Genomic DNA, 22,461 nt, shown 5'->3' on the forward strand with positions numbered 1-22,461 from the left:
ACTGGGATGTGAGATCACGCTCACTGCTCCCCCTTGGTCAGGTGGGCTGGAAAGACTGGCTGTAATCTCCCTCTGGAGAAGACTGTCTGTGTGTTCACTTCCCACTAATAAGCCGGACAGCAATATCTGGAGTCTTTTGGAGATATTGGTACATTTCCGTTCTTTCCTTTTTTTTAGCATGAACTAATTTATGGAGCCTCACTTGAGCATTTCCATGGCTATTTTCTTATCTTCCTCAAATGTCAACTTTTCCCTGTCTCCTGTCTGTTTCTGTTTTCCTGGTTCCTTGTGCTTAATTATTTGGTCTTGCCATCTAAGTCCGTTGTATTTGATTGCCCCAAATATAGGTGGATTTTTTTTTTAAAAGTCTTTCATTTACATAGGTAACTATATCTTGGATAAATAAAATCAGTTTATAAATTCTTTGTTACCTGCAGTTTTGGTTTTGCTTGATACTGCAAATGCAGACAGTTCACAACTAAAAAGAGCTGGTAGTCAGGGACATGTCAAAAGGGCAAATCATCTGCAAGTTAAGATAGTTGGCAGATATGAATTTGCTCTTTCCAAAACCAAATGTATTAATCCAAGTGTAATCTAGCACTGAATCTAAAGCAACTCTTGTTTTTGAAGTACTTCTAAATTACTTTAGAGCTGACACTGAAATGTCTGAAATACAAGAGAAAATTTTACTTTGAGATTCGATGTAATAGTTATCACATTCAGTAAAGTTTAGTCAGCTTAATCTTAAGGACTTTTACATAACAAAGTTCAACAGTTCCAAATAAAATTCTAAACTCTTTAACTTAATGTCTGACCTTTAAATTCGGGATTTTTTTGTTTGTTTCTTTCTAATCAAATGTTGACACACATTAGATATTTTTTGGAAACACTATTATGGAATTAGTTCAACCTTTGAGGATTATATCACGTGCAATTTTTCTTAATTAAAAGGCCTAAAAATACAGTATTTGCAAGTTTTTCCTCATATTATACAGTATTACTTGAAACGGTTAAAATGTATTGATTAATGAGAGCCTAGAGTTCTTCAGAATTTACAATCAGCTGAAAAAGGAAAAAAAAATACTCAAAAAAGAGATTTACAAACGTTCCTAAACATATGGTATTGTAAAAATCAAATGTTTTTATAAGAATTGCAGAACTTAACGTGGATTATAAATATTTAGATTAACCCGAAAAATAAGTATCTTTGTTTTCGTTAATGACCCCTTATGTATATTTCTCTACATGTACCTGGGATGTATATTGATAAAATTATGTCTGTTTACCTCTGTGCTTTTTTTTGTGTTGAGCAACTTCACTTTTGTGTATCAGAACAGAGATGTTCTTAGAATGGATTCTTCTGTGACTTATTTTTTATCCCCAAGTCCTAAAGCTTGAAATGGCTTTTTATATATGTTCTCTGCAAAAACATTTGAAAAATACTGGGGGAGGAAAAACAATTCTGGTGGATCTTTTAAAATGTGAAAATTGAGAATCTATTTCTTGATTTGAGCAACCTGCTCTAGTGGAGCATGTCCCTGCCCATGGCAGGGGATTGGAACTAGATGATCTTTAAGGTCCCTTTCAACCCAAACCATTCTATGATTCCAGGCTAAACAGATTGATTTATTTATTTATTTCCCCCCCCTGTGCTTTATAAGCTGTAATATATGTATACACTGAAAAGTTGGGGTTTTTGGGTTAGTTTTTGATTTTGTGGGGATCTTTTTTTTTCCTTGAAGCAGAGAATTAGCCTTATTACTAAGATTATAGCTGGTATTGCTATTACTGTACCTAAACCTATAGTTTAAAAATGTTATTTGGCCTTTAGAGAAACTCACTGTAAACTTCTGATAATTTTCTTTAACTTCAAGTATTTGATACAGATTTTTCTTGAAAAAACTTGTCTTATTCCAGACAGAAAATCCAAGTATGGAGAGACCATATACATTTAAGGATTTTGTTCTTCATCCAAGAAGGTTGGTAAATACCACGTAAAAATTCTAACTTTCATATCTAAACAATGCTGTTGTTCCTGTACAGTTACTTCTACAGATGTAAATATTGCTTAAACTTTTATGTTTTCATCAAAGAAATTTGCGCATCAATGGACAAAGATATTTGTGGTTCTACTAAAAAGTCAGCCTTTGTTTAGATACTTATAGACTATTTGGTAAGAGTAAGCCATTTTTTTCTTCAGGCCATGATATAATTCACATTATAACTTCATTTGAACAATTTACTGTTTCACTGAACAGTGAAATCGGTGACCAATGTTATGCCATAACTCATTTATCCCTTTTCAACTTGAATTTCTTTCCTGTCTCCTTGTCTCTCTTGTTTGCCTGTTTTATGTAAGCAGTTATGTGACCTTAATTATAAACAAAACAAAACTTAAACTGAAGCTGCTTAACATTTAGGAATGCCTGTGTTAAAAAAACCAAGGAATTTTTAACTGATAGTTAATACTTTGGCAGATATTAGTGTTACGCCTTTCATGTTTGTTTTGAAAATGTATGTTCTTAACCTAAATCTGAGCAGTTATTAGCAACTTTTACTAGAAATAAAAGGCATGTTGACATTTTTCACATAATAGGTTCCAATTTAAAAACAACATCCGAACATGTGGGATCTATAGATCTTTCTTAGCCACGTTGGTAGTGGAAGAAGTGGGTTTTTTTTAAATATTTCACACTTCTTGATTTTTAGCAGGTCAATGATTTTAACAGAGTTAGTGACTCTCAAGGGTCATTTTGGTCTCCTATTTTTCTGAATTTAACATTTCTTGGTCTATAAATGAATGAAGAATAATATTTATTATCTCTATATAAAGTAACTTCAATTGTTGTTTGTTAGTCAAGGATCTGACCTCCTGTAGTGTCTACAAGACATTAATTTGGCAGTGCTTTGCAGTAAGAGATACTGCCACAGGTTCAGGCACTTTTCTGCCTTGAAATCTTTATTTCTTTACCAAGTGAAAATACTAAATAAAATCAACATGGGGAAATCCGTTTTCAGGCTTCTAATGATACATTAAGCTAAATACAGAGAGGCAGATGCTGAAGTATATGAGCTTGTTGTAACTTCAAGTTTTAGGAAAAGTAGTCCTGTGGGTTGAAATAATGCTTGATAGATTGTCTGCATACAGTCAAATTATTATAATCATATGAATCAAATTGTCATTATTGTTCTTTATGCATTGGATACTAGGGAAGTTTTCAGAAGAGTGGGTTGGAAAGAAGGTTTGCAGTTGTGCAGTCTATTGTAGAACTTCATTAATTTAAACTATAAAAAGCCAAGTTTGTGTTGAGAAACTTAAGAATAATCCACTAGCTGTGCTTTTTCAGCTGTTTTATTTCCAGGTAACAATTTCACGAGTGCACAATAAGAACATTTTATTTTGTCTCTGCAGCCATAAATCTAGAGTTAAAGGTCACCTTAGATTAAAAATGACTTACTTACCTAAAAGCAATGGGTCTGAAGAAGAAACCACAGAACAAGCTGAAGAATTAGAGGTGAGAAAAGATGTATTTATTGCTGAAAAACCTAGCAAATGTCTTCAGCTATTAAGGGTAGTTACAGTAAAATCACTAAGCTGTAAATAATGTTTTATAAACCAGTTAGAAGCGATTGCTTCTATCTTACATAAAAGTTGCATAAAAATTCTGGAGCATTTTTTCTAACTTGAGGAGTGATTTTTGTCAGTATATCTAAAAAAAGCAAACACATATTAGGCTCTTGGTTTTGTTCTGGTACTGACTTGCCATATGTCTATGTAACTCTTCTTGTTTTGGAATTAATGGAAGTATCATTGCCCAGTATTTTTACTGCTGTTTAACGTTGTTTGACCTGAGCCAGCCAGACACCGACATCTTACTGGTTTTAAAATTTCAACTCTCTTGAATTTGTAGGGCTATGGTGAGCTTAACTACTTTACATTTGTAATCTTTTGTAAGCACATCCAATTTAGATCAATGGATTTCTTTTCAAGACTTAAACAAGTCATTGTTTAAGTTGTACATCATACAGCATTACCACCTTTGCTGTAATTAAAGTTTCTGTTACAAAACAGTGTGCTTATCTGATGAGTACACTTGCAGCATATGTATGAAATGAAATTTATTTACATTTTTTAATCTATTCTGTGAATGCTGTTTATTTTCCAACATTTGATACTAATATGTTTAAGGAACTTGAGGTAAAAATAAGATTTCTGCATGCATAATTTGTTCTATCACTTACTGAGAAATATATACAATAAAACCCAGAGCTAATCTTACTGGATTAAGATGTAGTGGAACCGCACCTTAAGAGGGGAGTGGTTTAGTAAATTGAGATACTTTCTCTACTTTTGTAATATTAAAGGTAGTTATTATTATATCTCTTAGCCTGGGTGGATTATATTGGACCAACCAGATGCTGCTAGCCAGCCACAACAGCAGCAGCAGGAATCTCCTCCACTGCCCTCAGGCTGGGAAGAAAGGCAAGACATCCTCGGAAGGACCTACTATGTCAATCATGAATTCAGAAGAACACAGTGGAAAAGACCAACTGCTCAGTATGTCTTTTGGCCTGAAAATTCAAGTCTTGTCTTAACTAGTGTAATTAGTTCACTCTAGTTACATGGAAAGCAAGGAGAACTAGAAAGTGAACAGCTTGAGAATTAGTAGAGAGCTTTCCATCAAGCCCACATGTAATGGTCACTGGCTAGTGGCCATTTTAACTGCACAGTACTCTTCCTGTTCTCTGGAAGTATGTGTTCAAATAGAAACTGGTTGCAATTGTAAGAGATAATAACTGTAGTAATGGAAAGGAAATTATTTTCCAGCTCTAAGCCTGGTTCCTCCTTGCAAACAGGGACTGCATTAAATTATTTATTTTGGTTGTTTTCAGATTTTGGGTTGTTTTTTCTTTTGGTTTTTTTTTTCCCTTAATATGTCAATTACAAAAATAATACCTGGAATGCTATCTAGTTCTTTAGTGTAACTTACACTTCACGTTGACATGAATGCTTATTCTTTTTAAACAGTTTACAATAGTTTTTATAGCTCATGACTGTTTCTTTTTCTTCTGCCAAAATGACTATAATGTATGTTTTTGCTGTTAGCGTAGCTTACTGTTGAAGGATAAAATATGGCTACTGTATGCTGACTTCCCCTCCCCGCCAACAGGGACAACGTAGCTGTTGCAGATATTGGTAGCGTGCAGTTGGAAGCCCAGCATGTGTTCACTCATCGGCGACAGATATCAGAGGATACAGAAAATGTAGACAACAGAGATTCCCCTGAGGTAAAAACAATCTCTAAATGTTCCTGAAATGCAAGTAACTTCTTAGTCTACTCAAAAAAGACTTGTCTTAACTATTTGTAACTTGGAACTACTTAAAAAATTTTTTTTTTCTTTATTTTCTTTTTAAAGAGCTGGGAAATTATAACTGAAGATGAGGCAACAATGTATAGCAATCAGAACCTTCAAATACCTCTCTCGCAGAGTAATTGTGATATACAGACTCATCTTGCAGAAGAATTGAATACCAGACTTACTACCTCTGGAAGTTCAGCTACCAGCCAGTCAGCAGCCTACACTGTAAATTATTTTTCTCATTGTTCTAATGTACAAAAATATCTATAATATTATGCACAAAATGTTACTACTGGTAGAATTGGATCCATAAATACTTCAGATTAACAATTACATTGTAAATTTTGTCTTGAATGCAGAGAATTGAAGAGTAATCTTTTTACTATAGAATCCCATCTAAGCAAACATTTTATTCTTCCCCACTTCACTTATATGAATTTCTGCCTGAGATTAAAACAGACTCATGTGAACTATTTTTCAGTCTGTAAATCTCTTATTCTAGTGTCATACTGAGTGCTGCTGAAAACTACAGATGAAGGAGGCTGTCTATATGCTGAAAGCTTATTTCTAAGGGAGTTGTGCTATATTGGCTACTTTTGCCACTAGGACAAGTTTCAAGATAACTTATTTTTCATTGTGAATATTGGGATAAGGTTTTATGATTGGGCTGAGTAAACCTGGTGACTCCATAGCAGTGAAAAAGGGACCTTGATCATACAGCTCTACAGCCCTTGTGCCAGTTATGAAACTTGTCTGACCTCTCAGTGAGTCTCTTTAGCTTGCTAACCCAGCAGAAAACTATCCTTTTTCCCTCAACTCTTTTTTTGCAGTTTTACAAGCTGAAATAGCGTGCTAGGTTGTCTGACAAATACCACGCTGGCAAGGGGAAGCAGCAGGAACACATAGCCAGGAGTGAGACTTGTCTTTTTGGTGGTAGCAAGCAATTAAATAAGCTCAGCTGTCTTGTGAAACTCGAGCTTCACAAACAGCCTTGTAACCTGATATGTGACTTGAGAAATCCACTGTCCATTGAGGAAAGCATGTAGAGGTGACCCAGACTATCTAGCCTGTAAGATTTTGGTATTGGTATTTAAATAAAATCTTAAGATTTTATTTATGCTGAGAATGCCATTCCAAATGTAAAATTGGAGTTGATTGTGTTTTTCTAAGTTTGTACAAAAGCATCATCAGTAGTGTTGCTGGAAACAGCAAAGTGAGAGTAACAACACTTTATTTCTGCTCTTCGGAATCCTATGGATAGCAAGAAAACTTATTTCAGCTTGCTAGGGTGGCCTAAGCAAAGGAAGAGGCAGATGTTCAAATTATTTGCAAGAGCCAGCTAGAATGACAGTCTTACCACCCTATACCTCCATCACCCCTCCCCTCAAAAAAAATTTAAAAACTTAATCATGCTTTTTCTTTGAAGAATTCTAAAAGGGTACATAGGGAAAAATCCTTCAAATAATTGGGGAAATTCTGGAGCAAGATGAAATACAGTTGCTTAATTGTAACAGATGAGATCTAAATATGGCTCTAGGCAGAAAGGTAGATGCTCATGCAAAGTTCAGGGATTGAATTACTCTTTGTAAACTGGATGTCTTAGACTCTCGTATCTTGTCATTATTAACTTAATTATTCTCTGAAAAGTTGTGTTAGTTCTGATATATCACAGGCTTTAGTCTACTGGCAAGATAACACAGTAAGTTCTGTGCTGTAAATTCAATTGTAATGTAACCAGTTGCAATTAACTAATGTTTATGTGCCAAAACATCTATTGTTATGGTTTTCATAACTTTCCCAAGCTTCTGTATTATTCTGATTTATAATAGACACTGTGAACTTAATGTTTCTAGCAGTGTTAAAACAGGTGTTTCAAAAATATTAAATCAACATTTCAAAACAAATAAGACACTTTGTTCAAGATGAAAACTGTAGTAGTTTAAAGCATGATAACCATTTTTGACTGTTTGCTGACATCCTTAAAGCTGCAGTAATACCTAATATGTCATTCCTCTTCACTACTTCAAGAACCATTCCAGCAGAAGAGGTAGTCTGCAAACATACAGAGTTGAAGAGCAGCCTGCACATCCAGTGGTACGTCATTTTCCAAAAAACACAGGCCTGTGTAGCAGAGTAGCTGAAGGATTTTCTTCATGTAAAACTTTTTTTTAACTGTATTATGTGCTGACATTTTAAATGAGATTTGGCTTTCTGCTTCTGGCAACTGTCCTGACAAAATTGCAGTTATGAGTCTAGCAAGATTGGAATTCAGTTGTAAAGCTTTCATGTTGCAGGCTTGTGGTTTTGATTTAACATTAGCTTAATGCATGGATGGAGCCTGCAGAAGGAAGTAATCTTTCCATGAAGATATGAGTTTTGTTTTTCAAATTGTTTGCTTTATAATTAAAAGCTGTACCACCATCCTTACATTATGTTTTCATGGTGACACTGCAAGGTCTGAGCTCGTAGCAAGAAGTACTAGGCTGGATCAGCCATACCTAAACCAGGTATATAAATGAATCCTTAAAGATCAGGAGCTTGAATTAAAAACAAAACAAACAAAAAACCAAAAAAATCTATCACTTCATACTATTCAGTAAGGACTTAAATACCGCTTTTCTATTTTATCCAGTTTGTGAAAATCATGACCCTTCTGGATTATAGTTTTGTTGTTTTAATTTGACAGAGGAAAGCCTTTTCACAGTCAGTTTCATAGTTTTCTTAACTGTTTTTCCTCTGTTATCACTTATATATAGTTACTGCCTACTTCATCTGGATTACCCCCGGGCTGGGAAGAACGACAAGATGAAAAAGGCAGGTCATATTATATAGATCACAATTCCAGAACCACTACCTGGATAAAGCCAGTTGTACAGGTACTGTCTCTCTTCTAATTTATTAATCTTTTTATTAGTATAACCTTTTAAACATCTCTCATAATAGAAGTAAAGTTCAGCAACATCTTTGAAATTGAACATGCGAAAGGCATAAACTAGTAAAACGCTACATAAAATATCTGAGAGAATGCAATGAGAGTTAGGAACAATAATATTTATGGCAAGTCACTCTGCTATTCATGTACCAAGAAAGCCTTCTGGAGAGTGATAGCTGATTGAGGAGCCTGAAAGACTTCTTTTAACCTTGGTAGCATAATCAGTGATAGTTAGTCAATGTTTTTGATATTAGACTAAACAAATCTATGTACTGTCTGGCACTTGATTTATGAAACTGCTTTCATGAGTTAAAAATATAGGTTAATAGAAAAAATATATAGCTCTACAGGGCTTTGATTTTTTTTTTTTTTCTTCCTCATTTACCACAGATTGCTACGGAAACAGGTCAGTTGTCAGCTACGCAAAGTATTTCTATAGGAAGACAACCACAAGCAACATCAAGTGATTCATCACAACAGTCTTCTCAGCAGCAGCCTGAAGCGGAGCAAGGATTTCTCCCTAAAGGCTGGGAAGTCCGACATGCACCCAATGGGAGACCATTCTTTATTGATCACAATACCAAAACTACAACATGGGTAATGGAAAACTGCTCTTGTGGACTGAAATTCTAGTTATCTCAAGTCAAAGCTTTGCTGCTTTCAGCAAGCTTCTGTAGATTAGTGCCAAGATAGCTGTGTCATGTCTGTTAAGGAACATGTGTAATAAACATGCAAAGTCATGTAAATTATCTATTGTGAGTAGAACATTATGAATTCTACAAACTGTATTGGTACTTGAAAGTTTAGCTTGGAAGGATGGAAATACTAATGTATATAGGAATCTCTTTTGCAGATGTAAAGCGTCTCCTAAATTATACTTCTACCATAACTGTAAAACAGTGATAGCTGATATGCCCTGTTAACAGAAATCAGTTTTGTAAACTTACCTTCAACAGGTAATCCATTATCTTGAATTTATCACGTGATACAATGCACAATGCAGTTTTCTGTGAATTCTTAAGAAACAGGCCAGGTGCAGCTACAATATTGATAGGGGAGTTGTATAGCTACAGTTCTACAGAGTGGCACTGCACACTACGAGGCAGTGCTAATAGATGGACTTAAGCATTTAAAGAGTAGGTCAGTATTATTGTCAGGTGAGAGAAATGCATTAAATGGATTCAAAATGAACATTGATTTTTTCAGGATTATGGAAAGATGTCATTTAACACAAATGCCTTCTCTCTACCCCCCCCCCCCCCCAAAAACCCGAACCAAGCAACCAACAAAAATAAACAACCACCAAATCCAAAAAGCAGAAGGTATGCCAGAAACCACGTGGAAAGATTAATTCAACTCAGTCACACTAAAATGAAGTTACATAAGGGATTTTTTTTATATATATCGGGGGACTGAGAATCCCCAAGGAACTACTTGGCTGCAGAATATTCAACAATTATCTAGTTGGTACTAGGCATATTCTTTACACAATCATTAGTAAAGAGAAAAAAACTAAAAGCAAACCAAAACAACAAAAGGATTTTAACATGCTGCTTGTTTTGTTTTTAAAGGAAGATCCAAGACTGAAAATTTCTGCTCATGTGAGGAGAAAGACTTCCCTAGATCCAGTAGACCTGGGACCATTACCAGTAAGTAAACCGTTTTATACTTGTTTTGCAGATACAACAATTTAAATATTTAAATTAGCATTATTAAAACTTGTACATGAGAAAATGCAGCCTGCTTTTTTTCATACAAAAACCACTCTATTTTGAATTCCAGTGCTGAGAGTGGATGGCAGGGGGAATGCCCCCAGCTGCAGATCATGTTGAGTTCTGTGTAAAACTGTATGGTGAGAAACTTATAATAAAAGTGTCTCCTTCTTACAGCCAGGGTGGGAAGAGAGAACTCATACAGATGGAAGAATATTCTTCATAAATCACAGTATGTACAATGTAGTGTTCTTTCCCCACTCATGATTTTATTTCTGAATGTTATCTAAATTAATGGAACTAATTAAGAAATATCTTGCAGATACAAAGAAAACACAGTGGGAGGATCCTCGACTGCAGAATGTGGCAATAACTGGACCAGTAAGCTTTCTTTATGTAGCTTTACATATTTTTCAGGAATATTGTTAATAGAATCCAGACAAACTCTTGTCATTTATCAGGTAGTCTATCTAGAAGATGACACTTCCAGGGTGTTTGGACAAGGCATTTTTATTTCTTTTTGTGTTGGGTTTGCATGGCAAGGTTTTGGTAGTGGGGGGGCTACAGGGGTGGCTTCTGTGAGAAGCTGCTAGAAGCTCCCCCTGTGTCTGATAGAGTCAATGCCAGCCGGGCCCGCCGCTGGCCAAGGCCAAGCCAATCAGTGCCTCTGTGATAACATATTTAAGAAGAAGAAAAACACTTAGAGAGAGCTTTTGCAGCCAGAGAGAGGAGTGAGAAGATGTAAGAAACTCTGCAGACACCAAGGTCAGTGCAGATGGAGGGGGAGGAGGAGCTCCAGGCGCCGGAGCGGAGATCCCCCTGCAGCCCGTGGTGAAGACCATGGTGAAGCAGGCTGTCCCCCTGCAGCCCATGGAGGAAGGATGAGGGGGTGTAGAGATTCCACCTGCAGCCTGTGGAGGACCCCACGCCGGAGCAGGTAGAGGCACCTGAAGGAGGCTGTGGCCCGTGGGAAGCCCACACTGGAGCAAGTTCCAGGCCGGACCGGTGGACCCGTGCAGAGGGGAGCCCACGCCAGGGCAGGTTTGCTGGCAGGACTTGTGACCCCGTGGGGGACCCCATGCTGGAGCAGTTTGCTCCTAAAGGTCTGCACCCCGTGAGAGGGACTCCATGCTGGAGCAGGGGAAGGATGAGAGGAGTCCTCCCCTGAGGATGAAGAAGCGGCAGAAACAACGTGTGATGAACTGACCGTAACCCCCATTCCCCGTCCCCCTGTGCCGCTGAGGGGGGGAAGGTTGAAGCCGGGAGTGAAGTTGAGCCTGGGAAGATGGGAGGGGTGGGGGGAAGTGTTTTAAGAGTTGATTTTATTTTCTCATTCCTCTACTCTGTTTTGCCTAGTAATAAATTAGATGAATTTCCTCTCTAAGTTCAGTCTGTTTTGCTCGTGATGATAATTAGTGAGTGATCTCTCCCTGTCCTTATCTCGACCTCCAAGCATTTCGTTATGCCTTTTCTCCCCTGTCTAGTGAATGAGGGGAGTGAGAGAGTGGCTCTGGTGGGCACCTGGCCTCCAGCCAGGGTCAACCCACCACACTTTTTTTAAAAACTGTTTAGGCGGCTTTATGTGGAAATGATCTTTAAATGCCAGAAAAAAAAAATCAGTTCCCACAGTAGCAAGAAAATTTTCTTACAGACTTGGGGGGAGGGGGGGTAGAATTTGAAGTGGGTAAGAAACTAACTTTATTTTTTATCCATGGTGTCCAAGATAAACCTATTTCAATTCATGAAGTAAATGGGGGGGGGGGGGAAGAAGAGGAAAAAAAAATACTTTGAAAGGAATTAAATTCATTTCCAACTAAAAAATAATTATCAAGTCTTGATACTTAATCTGAAGTGCAAAATTACCAGGACTAATTGCAAAGACGGTACACATTATAATTATAGATGGTTTTAGTGTTCAACTGATATCTGTGTTTATTAATAGCCCACATATGTAAACAACCTTCTCTGTCCATGGAAAATAGAGGTGTTTGTAGCCAGGTCTCTCATGATACAGAAGGGGAAGACTATGTGTTACGTAAGTCACCAAAGGCATTTTGGTCACTTTGATCTAGGCCAGTCAGTGATCTTAGTCACATCAGCTAATAGTAAAGTACAGGAGAAATTCTATGAAACTGATCAGAACAAATGATCTGAACAAAGAAGTACTCTTCATTCCAGGTGTTTTGAACTGTCCACATATTTATGCATTAAAAGTCTCCCCTGATACTTAGTAAAACATGTACAGCTGCTTCCTCAGGACTGAAATGCATTGTCTGTGTTTCGCAAATAGAGACTAGGTTCCGTTATGTGAATTGTTAAGAGTATCTCAAACCTTTTTTTTTTCTTCTTTCCCTTTTTCTTTCTTTCTTTTTTTTTCCTTCCAAAGGCTGTGCCTTACTCCAGGGACTATAAACGGAAGTATGAGTTCTTCAGAAAGAAATTGAAGAAACAGGTTAGTAATCAGTAGGAATCCAGCAGAATGTTAAGAAACTTATGCCTCTAACCAAAGGAAAGCTTAGGTTACAGTGAAAGAAAATTGAACTTTGTAACCTGCTTAGGGAAGGTAGATTTACTGTCTGATCACAAATACATTTGTGAAGCAACGACTTGGTAACAGTTAGCCTTAATGCAACAGTAGGGTTTGTGACTTTACGCGGTGATGAGACTGAGAGCAATCTAATTGAAAAAGTAGAAATTCTAAAAGGTTAAAAAAGTTGCAAACCTGGAAGTAGGCTGGCAACAGAAAAGTTTGGAAGTCACTGATCTAGCATATAATAGTTTTTGGAACTCAGAATATGGAAATAGAAGTTCTCAGAGTAGATTTTATACCGTTCAGATTGAAATCTGTACTGTCATCTTGATCAGGCTAGATGACTGTAATAAATTGTTGTAGTCTTAAAATCTTGAGTTTATGAATCTCATTTGCAAGTTCTAGTTTGAAGTGGCAGTGCCAGATACATTTATAACATGTAGCATAAAAGACTGTAAATAGCATCTGGCTACCCAGATAACAATGAGTCTTTGCACAACTGCAATCAAATTCCTGAAATAAACTTGCTGAAGACAAGTGAAATCAAGAAAACACTCTGTTCTCATATAGTGATTTAATGATTCAGCAAAGTTTTATTTCCTGTTTGTTAGGGGCTTACTCTGAATCTCAGCAGCAAATATGAGCTCCTTGGATATTTTTATTTAAATATTTTCCTATATGAGAGTAAATATAAACCTTGTGATTTGTTCCTGTGACTTAAAAATTTTAAGTGGACTGATTTTTTATTTTAATATTGTAGGAATACTTGTTTGTCATGTGTATCTTAAGAGAATGAGACACCTAGCCTTTTAGTTAGAATATTGAACTAGAAGGTGAAATAAGTAGGGTAAAATTGTTCTAAAATAATTTTATTTATAAACTTTGAGCTTTTTTTAATCAAGTTTACAATATGATGAATTTTCAGTGTTAAAAAAGATTCCATGCCTTACTGAATGCAGAACAACTGAGCATATGCTGTTACTAGTAAGAACTTAGTTTAACCCTATTTTGTTGGTATGAAATAGAACTTAGTATCTGAAGCTCTCCATGCTAGTTGAATTCTATGTAAATAGAGCCTCTTGTCAATCATACTATGTTATGTTTCCACATTATTTAAGAAAAAAATTTGTGTGTCATTCTTCATCTGTATACAGAAGTTGCATACTCTGCAAGACTAAAAGATGCTGGGTTTTGTTCTATTATTCTGTTTTCTTTTTTCTTTTTTTAGAGTGATATTCCAAATAGATTTGAAATGAAAATTCATCGCACAACAATCCTTGAAGATTCTTACAGAAGAATTATAGCTGTAAAAAGAGCGGATTTCCTTAAAGCAAGACTTTGGATTGAATTTGATGGTGAAAAAGGTTTAGACTATGGAGGAGTAGCCAGGGAATGGTTCTTCCTTCTCTCTAAAGAAATGTTTAATCCTTATTATGGATTGTTCGAATATTCAGCTACGTAAGTAATACAGGTCTGGAAGACATGAAGACTAGTTAGGGAAAGCAAATAAATTGTATTTTTCATACTACTTTAAGAATGCAATTACTGCCCACTGTATAGGAGGGTTTAGTTGTTAACACCTGTAATATTCTGCACTTAGTTCTTTGTTTGACAGAAGAATAATGTGGAGACAGTACCTCTATTTTTTTCCAGCAGTCTAACGTAAGCCATGTCATCTTTGCATAGACAGGCATATGCTTGCAACCATCTACGACTTACAGAAGAGACAGTATGTAACAAATAATGTGGAGAATGTTGTTCTGACTACTTTAAAATTAATAGGAGTTAAGCCCTTCTCTTTGGTATATCTCTGACTTACAAAGATAGTTCGTGGTGTTTCAGAACTGTTATTTCTGCTATGCTAATAGAATCCTCTATTGAGTTTTTTTAATATTAGTGATTTATAAATCCAAATATGATTATTTTTTCTACTTCATGAAAAGTAATACCTAATTTAATCAGTGATGTCTTTCAGATCTTCAAATGTAGGACTGTTCCACTAGTACAACATGTTGTTTTTCTTTCTCTTCCCTGCTTCCTCCCTCAACTTCAGAGATAACTATACTCTGCAGATCAATCCAAACTCTGGACTTTGCAATGAAGATCATCTCTCTTACTTCAAGTTTATAGGTCGTGTAGCTGGAATGGCTGTTTACCATGGCAAACTATTGGATGGTTAGTATTTATTTTATGTAATATGATATTTAGATTAATATTGTGCATATTTTGAATTTTAAGTTACGTACTGTTTAATTTATTTGTTCTTCTTTAAAGCCTTTTTTATTCGTCCTTTTTACAAGATGATGCTCCAAAAACCTATAACACTTCATGATATGGAGTCTGTGGTATGTAATTTGCTTTATCATGTATGTTAGGATTTTGTATTCATATTAATTTTTTTATATATATCTTCAATGAAGTTGTGAAGGTTGAAAGTGCTGATGCAAAGAAATTTTAGGCTACATCTTTTGTAAGTCTGTATAGGAATTAAAACTTCCAATGAAAATCAGAGACACCTAGACTCTGGTGTAAGTCAGTTAAACTGTATTGAAAACTTGACTCTAAACTGTCTATGATGTTTTCTTAAAAAAATATTTTAAGACAACATGAAGTTTCTTAAAATTAAATATAAACATCTTTGGGATCCCTGTCTCAACTTGGTTTTTAAATTAGTTTATGTTTATTAGTTTAGTATTAAAAATAAATGTATTCTTATACTTTCAGAGACTGAAAATATTAATGAGTGATACAGTGTAACATTTTTAGAGGAAAACATGGTCCTTAAAATTTTCCTGTTTCCCTGATAATGGCTCTTACCTAGAGTAGTTGTGGGCAGACTGATTTTTATTCAGTCCCTTTAATCTGTGACTAGTTTTGCTGTCCTATAAGAATACAGACTATACTTCCGATCTATTTCTGAGTAATAGATTTATAGATGTGTCCTGATTTTTTTTAATTTTTTTTTTCTTCCCAGTACTATAAAATCATAGAATGGCCTGGGTTGGAAGGGACCTTAAAGCCCATCTAGTTCCAACCCCCCTACTGCGGGCAGGGACGCCCTCCACTAGACCAGGTTGCCCAAAGCCCCATCCAACCTGGCCTTGAACACTTCCCGTGATGGGGCATCCACAGCTTCTCTGGGCAGCCTGTTCCAGTGCCTCACCAGCCTCACAGTGGCCTCCTGGACTCGCTCCAACAGCTCCACGTCCTTCTTATGTTGGGGGCCACAGAGCTGGATGCAGTACTGTAGGGGCGGTCTCACTAAAGCAGCATAGGGGGGAAAATCACCTCCCTTGACCTGCTGGTCACGCTTCTTTTGATGCAGCCCAGGATGTGATTGACTTTATCTTAATTTTCATTTCTTTGTAGTAACAATAAAGGATATCGTGGTTTAACCCGGCAGGCAGCTAAAACAACCACACAGCCATTCACTCACTCCCTGTCCCCTGTCCAGTGGGATGAGGGGGGAGAGAATTAGGTGAGGGGGAAGTGAAACTCATGGGTTGAGATAAAGACAGTTTAATATGGCAGAAAAGGACGAGAATAATAATGATAAAGGAATAAGCAAAACAAGTGATGCTCAGCACAATTGCTCACCACCCACAGATCACCAATGCCAAGCTAGTTCCCAAGTTATGGTCTAAAGCCCCGGCCAGCTTCCCACAAGTTAAATACTGAGAATGACGTCATATGGTGTGGAATATCCTTTTGGCCAGTTTGGGTCAGCTGTCCTGGCTGTCCCCCCTCCCAGCTTCTTGTGCACCCCTAGCCTCCTCGCTGGCAAGGCAGTGTGAGAAGCTGAAAAGTCCTTGACTTAGTGTAAACAGTGCCTAGCAACAACCAAAACATCAGTGTGTTATCAACATTATTCGCATCCTAAATCCAAAACATGGCACTATACCAGCTAGGAAGAAAATTAACTCTATCCCAGCCGAAATCAGGACAAAGGAAGATAAATACAGGATGAGAAGCAGAGAAGAATCCAAAATACATTATTTCAGATAATGCTGTGACACCCTATCACCATTTTGCTACATGAGAGATTTTTAGTCCTGAGATTGCTGAGTCTTCAGGTTTCAAATGTCTTTAAAGGTCTTTGTAGGTTTGTACAATTGCAGAGTCTCTGTATCCAATACAGGATGATCCTAGGTAGCAGCATTCACTGGGCTGTAATAGAGCCTCTTGTAGCTTAAAAGGTGGCTGCTCTACTTTGTATTTACTATTTGGTAATTCTCTGTCTTAGGATAGTGAATATTATAATTCTCTGAGATGGATTCTTGAAAATGATCCAACAGAACTGGACCTCAGATTTATAGTTGATGAAGAACTTTTTGGTCAGGTTAGTATGTTTATGTACATTTGACCTGCGAAATTAGCTGATTTTTATCTGTATGATATTAAGGAAAACCCTTCATTCACAGTCATGTTGGTTTGTTCACTCAGCTGCTTCTTCTAGCTGGCACATGCTCATGCAGTGCTCTGTTAGCCTGGTTGTGATGTGATAAAGGACTTGGAAATAAGCAGAGCTTTAAAATATAGCTCATGCCTTTTTCTTAAATAACACTTGTATTGAAATGTAGCTGTTGCTGTGAATGCAACTGAGGCTAAGATATCCATAGTCCCATTACTTGATCTGGAGTAGAGGTTGGGTTTATGTGATTGGCTGGAATTGATGGAATCTTAAATTTCACTGGGAGATAATAGGGTTTTTTTTTCTCTAAGATGTACTAGAAAACTACGGAATAAACAAGTTTGTTGTTGCGTAAAAAGCTATCCAAGATAAGTCATGTAGAAATACCACAGGTCTTGAATAAAAATTCCAAATTACAGGTGCCAACTAGATTGAGTAGGATAATAGCCTTTGCGGTCTTGTGTAACTAAAGTAATGCTAAGTAGGAGTGTGAAAATGTACATCTGTAATGAACTGAAAATCAGATATTTGTCTACTGAGGTTCTAGTGGTATAACTCATTATGTAACAGATTCACTTGATTGACTTATTTACTGGGACCATTGCTGAAATTGTTCTGTAAGTGTTTTTCCTTGAGATTTGGGAAAAAGGCTGGGTCATTCCATATGCAGTTAGTGAAGTCCACATTACTGAGAGGTTATGTGCAAACTTCAGTGATTTATTGTAGGAGGTCAGGAAAAAATGGCGGCTGCCCCATTGCAGGCTGGCATCCCTGAATAATACATTTTTTAAAAAAACAATCAACCAAATTCTGTTTATTCAGGTGACCTGTGAAACTGGTTCTATTTCTCATAGTTCTCAAATTCTGCAGTCTTGAAAAGTTAACTAAATTACCTAATACTGACACATGAATTCTGTTACATACGTATCTCATTTAAGACCTAGTCTATGTGTTGCATTTAGACCCATCAACATGAACTGAAATGTGGTGGATCAGAAATAGTTGTCACCAACAAGAACAAGAGAGACTACATTCAGTAAGTAGTGGTCACTACATGCAGTGTATCTCACTGGATTGCCTCTCTAGTAATAGGGGCTGTGTGTTAGTTGTATTAACAAAAGGAAGTTGTTGCTTTGTATATAAATTGCTTTCATTTTAAATGTGTTTGGTTTTTTACAGTCTTGTAATTCAGTGGAGATTTGTGAGCAGAGTACAGAAACAAATGGCAGCCTTTAAAGAGGTATAATTTTAATTACAAAAGAAACTCTAAGAATTTGTTGCATATAATTTTAAGGCAAGCTTTTTTGGACATCCTAAAGACCTCCAGATAATGTTGTTCCAGGTGTAAAAAAAGGCAGTGATACTGTTTGTAGTGTCAGCTTTTAATTACTTTAGACTTAAAAATCTTTCTGGTACATTTTTGTGATGTTTAATTTGTATTGAAAAATGTACTTATTTCTCAATCCTGGCTGACAGCTTTAGCTGTAGTGCAAACTATTTAATGAACTCTGCAGAAATGAAAATTAAACTAATAGAATTAAACTAGCTGGTTTATCCTTATTTGTATAAATGATATTACATATATGATATTCAAACAAATATATTCACCATTGAGTGTAGCACAGTGAAGATGTGAGATAAATCAGAATTCAAAGTACTGTAACCAAACTGGGGACTGCTGGTGTCCAAACATCTGAATTTGATGTATTGCTTTGGCTCTGTTTACTAAAGCATCTAAATGTCATTCTCAGTGAACAAAAATGCTTAAATAACGTTGACTTGATTTTTAAAAATTTCCCTCATATTTTTAGGGTTTTTTTGAACTAATACCGCAGGATCTGATTAAAATTTTTGATGAAAATGAGCTAGAGGTAAGTTATCCAAGCTATGATGGAAGAGAAAAATTATGTTGAAACTTAACGTTACTGACTTAAAACTGGTGGCTTTTTTCTTTTTTTTTTTTTATCTGTGTAGTTATTAATGTGTGGACTGGGAGATGTGGATGTGGCTGATTGGAAACTACATACAAAATACAAAAATGGCTACAACATAAATCATCAAGTAATACAGTGGTTCTGGAAGGTACTGTGAAGTTCTACTATTTTATTTTTTTTACTTTAAAACTGTTCAAAAGCTGCTGCCTTTCAGCTATGCTGGTTTATTCATCAATAGGTAGGTAAATATTTGACCATTAAAACTCCTGAGAAAGATAGTAAGAAAACTAAAGATGATATGCCTGGTAAGAATGTAAATACACTTGCTTTTACAAAAAAATCCATGTCTGACTGGGGTTAAAAATATTTCTTTGTAGGTTTTTCTGGCATGGTTACACTAAAGAGGTGTTAAACTCTTCTGTTTAATAAATTACAGAAATTTGGCTGCTAGTTCATAACATCAGGAAACTTCAAAGAAAGTAGGGGCCACATCTTCAAGGGAAGTATTTTAACGGCCTGCTAAGCCAGTAACCATACTCTTGTTACAGTGCCATTAAAAAAATTGTTGACTTCATAACTTTTAGCAATAGGCAGGGAAGTAGACTATGTGTGTCACTGAAAAAAATGCATTTATATATAAAGGATAATTACTTAGAGATAGAAACTATGTTGCATAAATCCGCTAGCTTTAAATCTTAATTAAAAATAAATGTTTAATTGTAATCATTATTGCACATAGGCAGTCTTAATGATGGATTCTGAAAAAAGAATAAGATTACTTCAGTTTGTTACTGGCACATCACGTGTACCTATGAATGGGTTTGCTGAGCTGTATGGTGAGTACTTATGATTATGTTCACAATTCAGTAACAGAACATGATGCCAATGTTGTGATATTTGACTTCAAACATAGGCACATTATTTTTCAAATTTTGCTTTAAAAAAGAGTATATACTGGCAGTTACAAGAAGCAAAGTTAGAGAAGAGTCACTTAGATTATGCATTTCCCATGTTCTATGAATACTTTGTTTTAATTCTGGTTTTGGAAGTTTTAAAATGTGTAGGATTTCTCAAATGAATGGGGATTTTAAAGTTCTGAAGAGCTGCAGAAATCCCTGTGTTTAACATGTGATTGAGCTTGAAGAAAATTCTCGGTTGTCTAAGATCTGATTACAAAGACATGCTGGCATCAGCAGTTAACTTCAGATTCTTTAAAGTTCCCCAACTGCTTTTATCTGCTCACAAGCTACAGATAGAATTGTGTATAAGGATATACTCCAAAGAGGACCACTGAAATGACACAAGTTAAACAAAATGCCAAAGGAAAAGTAGTGAACCTACAATGCAGAGACTGAAACAAGCAGATGGCAATGCGGAGCTGACTTTAATACCAAAGCCAGAAAACCCACTGCAGAAAGACTGTGGGCAAGCGGATAGAACAGCCCACAAAGGGTGGGGGTGTTTTGCTTATGGGAAGTCTGTTTTCAGCTGCCATCAGCTATTAGTGTTTTCTGCTAGACTACTTAATTAAGGCTAAAAGTGCTCAAGATCCTATGCAAATGACTGAATAGCCTAACTTGTGTATTTGAATAAACATTTCCTTCTTTATAAACAAGACAGTAATTTGTTTATAAAACACTAGAATTGTGAACAAATACCACCCACCATGTGTCCCCATTTCTCCCTCTCTTCATTTTCATCATAAATACTTGGTTAATTTTTTCTGTTCCATCAGTGATTGAGTTGTGAGTTCCAATGGGAAAGACAGTGCCCTCAGCGGACTTGAACCATGTGTCTGCTGTAGCACCTGAACCTTGGTACTGTTGGAGTTCCACCCACATGGTCATTGCGGTGGAACCCGATGAGAATTCCACTGCCTCTGGATTTTTGTTTATTTGTCTAAAAACACTACCAGAGATAGAACTCAGGAATGATATTGGGAAAGAAGCTGTTGAAGCTTTTTCCTCCCTTCTGCCCAGGGATTAGGATATCTTTGAGCAGTCTTCTGGCCAAGTCCCAGTTTCTGTAGTTCTAATCACTTGTTGATGAAAAATTTAAATTAGCAGTTGTCTTGCACAGTGCTTTGTTTCTTTCTCTTCCAGTTATTTCTGCTTTACTGTGGCCAGCATGCCATCCTCACTAAACCCCAGTAACGATCACAGTCACATTTCCAATACCTGCATGTATTTGAAGAACTGTAGGTTCTTCAGTGCTTCGTGTTGGTCCGTGGGTTTTTGCTGCTGCTGCCGGGCTGCCCCTGTGGTTGTTCCGTTCCCACCTTCGGGCTGCAGTGCTAGCATTGGCTTTCTAGCGGGAGATCCCCCTCTTGTGGCCCAGAGAGGCATTGCTGCTCATAAAAAGGGACTGTTTGGTGTCCAGGAGCAAATCCACCCAAGTTTGAGAACTGTGACACTGAACAGATGTGGTTTTCTTTTTATTTCTTGTCTTCCCCCTGCCTTGCTTTGTCAGCCTCTAGTTTATTAGTTAGATAGCTAAAATGCAGACTAATTTTTACCTAGCTAATAAAAGGAAATTTTATCATCTTGTCGCATGGTAGAATGTACCGTCAGTCGTAGAGTTGCTTCTCTGCTTCGACCTTATTCCAAGCATTCTTACTAGTTACCTTTTCTAGCCAGCCTTCTGCCTTGAAGAAACATGTAACCCAAAGAAGAAAGTAAAGAAGAGGAGCCGGAAGTGTTCCCACAGCTACTGCCATAACTGTCTCACTGATAGTATTTTAGGATGAAGTGCTCAGTGTCTGCTGTCATCTGTCTAGTTCATTCACTAGACTTGTATGAAGTATAGTTTTTGTGCATTGATTGTATTATTTTCTGCAGGTTCAAATGGACCACAGTTGTTTACAGTTGAACAGTGGGGTACCCCTGAAAAACTGCCAAGAGCTCATACCTGGTGAGTATTTAATTTAGGTAAATTATGACCTTTGATAAGAGTGATAAAATACTTAAGTGTTTTCATCTGTTTTTCAGCTTTAATCGCTTGGATTTGCCTCCATATGACTCGTTTGAAGATTTATGGGATAAACTTCTTCTAGCAATTGAAAATACTCAGGGTTTTGATGGGGTTGATTAAGACACAGACAAAAATTGTATCGGTCCAGTGCTGCAATTTCTTTTTAAGGGTTTACAAACAAATTTGAATTTTCCAGGGACTACCATTGTATTTAGTCACATAGCTATTGAATCTTCATAATATTACTTGTAAAATAAGTAAATATTAAAAATCCACTAACTTTTGAAAATGTATTTTTGCCATTTCCACAGTTTTGTGTATTTTGCTAATAACTACAATATACACATTGGATGGGCCAGTGCCAAGTAAGTAAAAAACCTGAAATGTTTTTAAGCAGTTGCCTCTTCTACAGTATTCGACAGACTGTCCTGCAGTAAACTACTGAAGTAAAACTGTGAAGAAATCTTTGCAGAGGGTGTAAATTTGAATTGCTGCTTTAAGAGGAACAACTGAAATTGTTAAACTGTTTTTAAAAAACAAACAAACCCAACAAACTTCATGTAACACAAAAATCATAATCTGTGCTGCTTCAGGCTGTTTGCTACAGATCC

General features: G+C 36.4%; 1 protein-coding gene across 2 annotated transcripts in view; it reads left to right on the forward strand.

Moving 5' to 3' along the window:
* Positions 1–22,141, forward strand: part of NEDD4 (NEDD4 E3 ubiquitin protein ligase) — a 57,505-nt gene extending 35,364 nt beyond the window's left edge. For both annotated transcript variants that reach the window (XM_054836745.1, XM_054836744.1), the window contains 23 exons: positions 1,918–1,979; positions 3,413–3,515; positions 4,389–4,558; positions 5,172–5,289; positions 5,419–5,586; positions 7,390–7,455; positions 8,118–8,237; positions 8,684–8,890; positions 9,865–9,942; positions 10,183–10,237; positions 10,328–10,386; positions 12,392–12,457; positions 13,764–13,993; positions 14,589–14,710; positions 14,810–14,880; positions 16,779–16,874; positions 17,909–17,982; positions 18,126–18,186; positions 18,758–18,817; positions 18,921–19,028; positions 19,620–19,716; positions 21,718–21,790; positions 21,868–22,141. In XM_054836745.1, the coding sequence (XP_054692720.1) occupies positions 1,918–1,979; positions 3,413–3,515; positions 4,389–4,558; positions 5,172–5,289; positions 5,419–5,586; positions 7,390–7,455; positions 8,118–8,237; positions 8,684–8,890; positions 9,865–9,942; positions 10,183–10,237; positions 10,328–10,386; positions 12,392–12,457; positions 13,764–13,993; positions 14,589–14,710; positions 14,810–14,880; positions 16,779–16,874; positions 17,909–17,982; positions 18,126–18,186; positions 18,758–18,817; positions 18,921–19,028; positions 19,620–19,716; positions 21,718–21,790; positions 21,868–21,970 (2,367 nt within the window). In that variant the 3' untranslated portion in view covers positions 21,971–22,141. The remainder of the gene's footprint in view (positions 1–1,917; positions 1,980–3,412; positions 3,516–4,388; positions 4,559–5,171; positions 5,290–5,418; positions 5,587–7,389; positions 7,456–8,117; positions 8,238–8,683; positions 8,891–9,864; positions 9,943–10,182; positions 10,238–10,327; positions 10,387–12,391; positions 12,458–13,763; positions 13,994–14,588; positions 14,711–14,809; positions 14,881–16,778; positions 16,875–17,908; positions 17,983–18,125; positions 18,187–18,757; positions 18,818–18,920; positions 19,029–19,619; positions 19,717–21,717; positions 21,791–21,867) is intronic.
* Positions 22,142–22,461: the final 320 nt, after the last annotated feature.

Source organism: Grus americana, chromosome 10 (assembly GCF_028858705.1).
Source record: "Grus americana isolate bGruAme1 chromosome 10, bGruAme1.mat, whole genome shotgun sequence".
NCBI classification, from domain to species: domain Eukaryota; kingdom Metazoa; phylum Chordata; class Aves; order Gruiformes; family Gruidae; genus Grus; species Grus americana.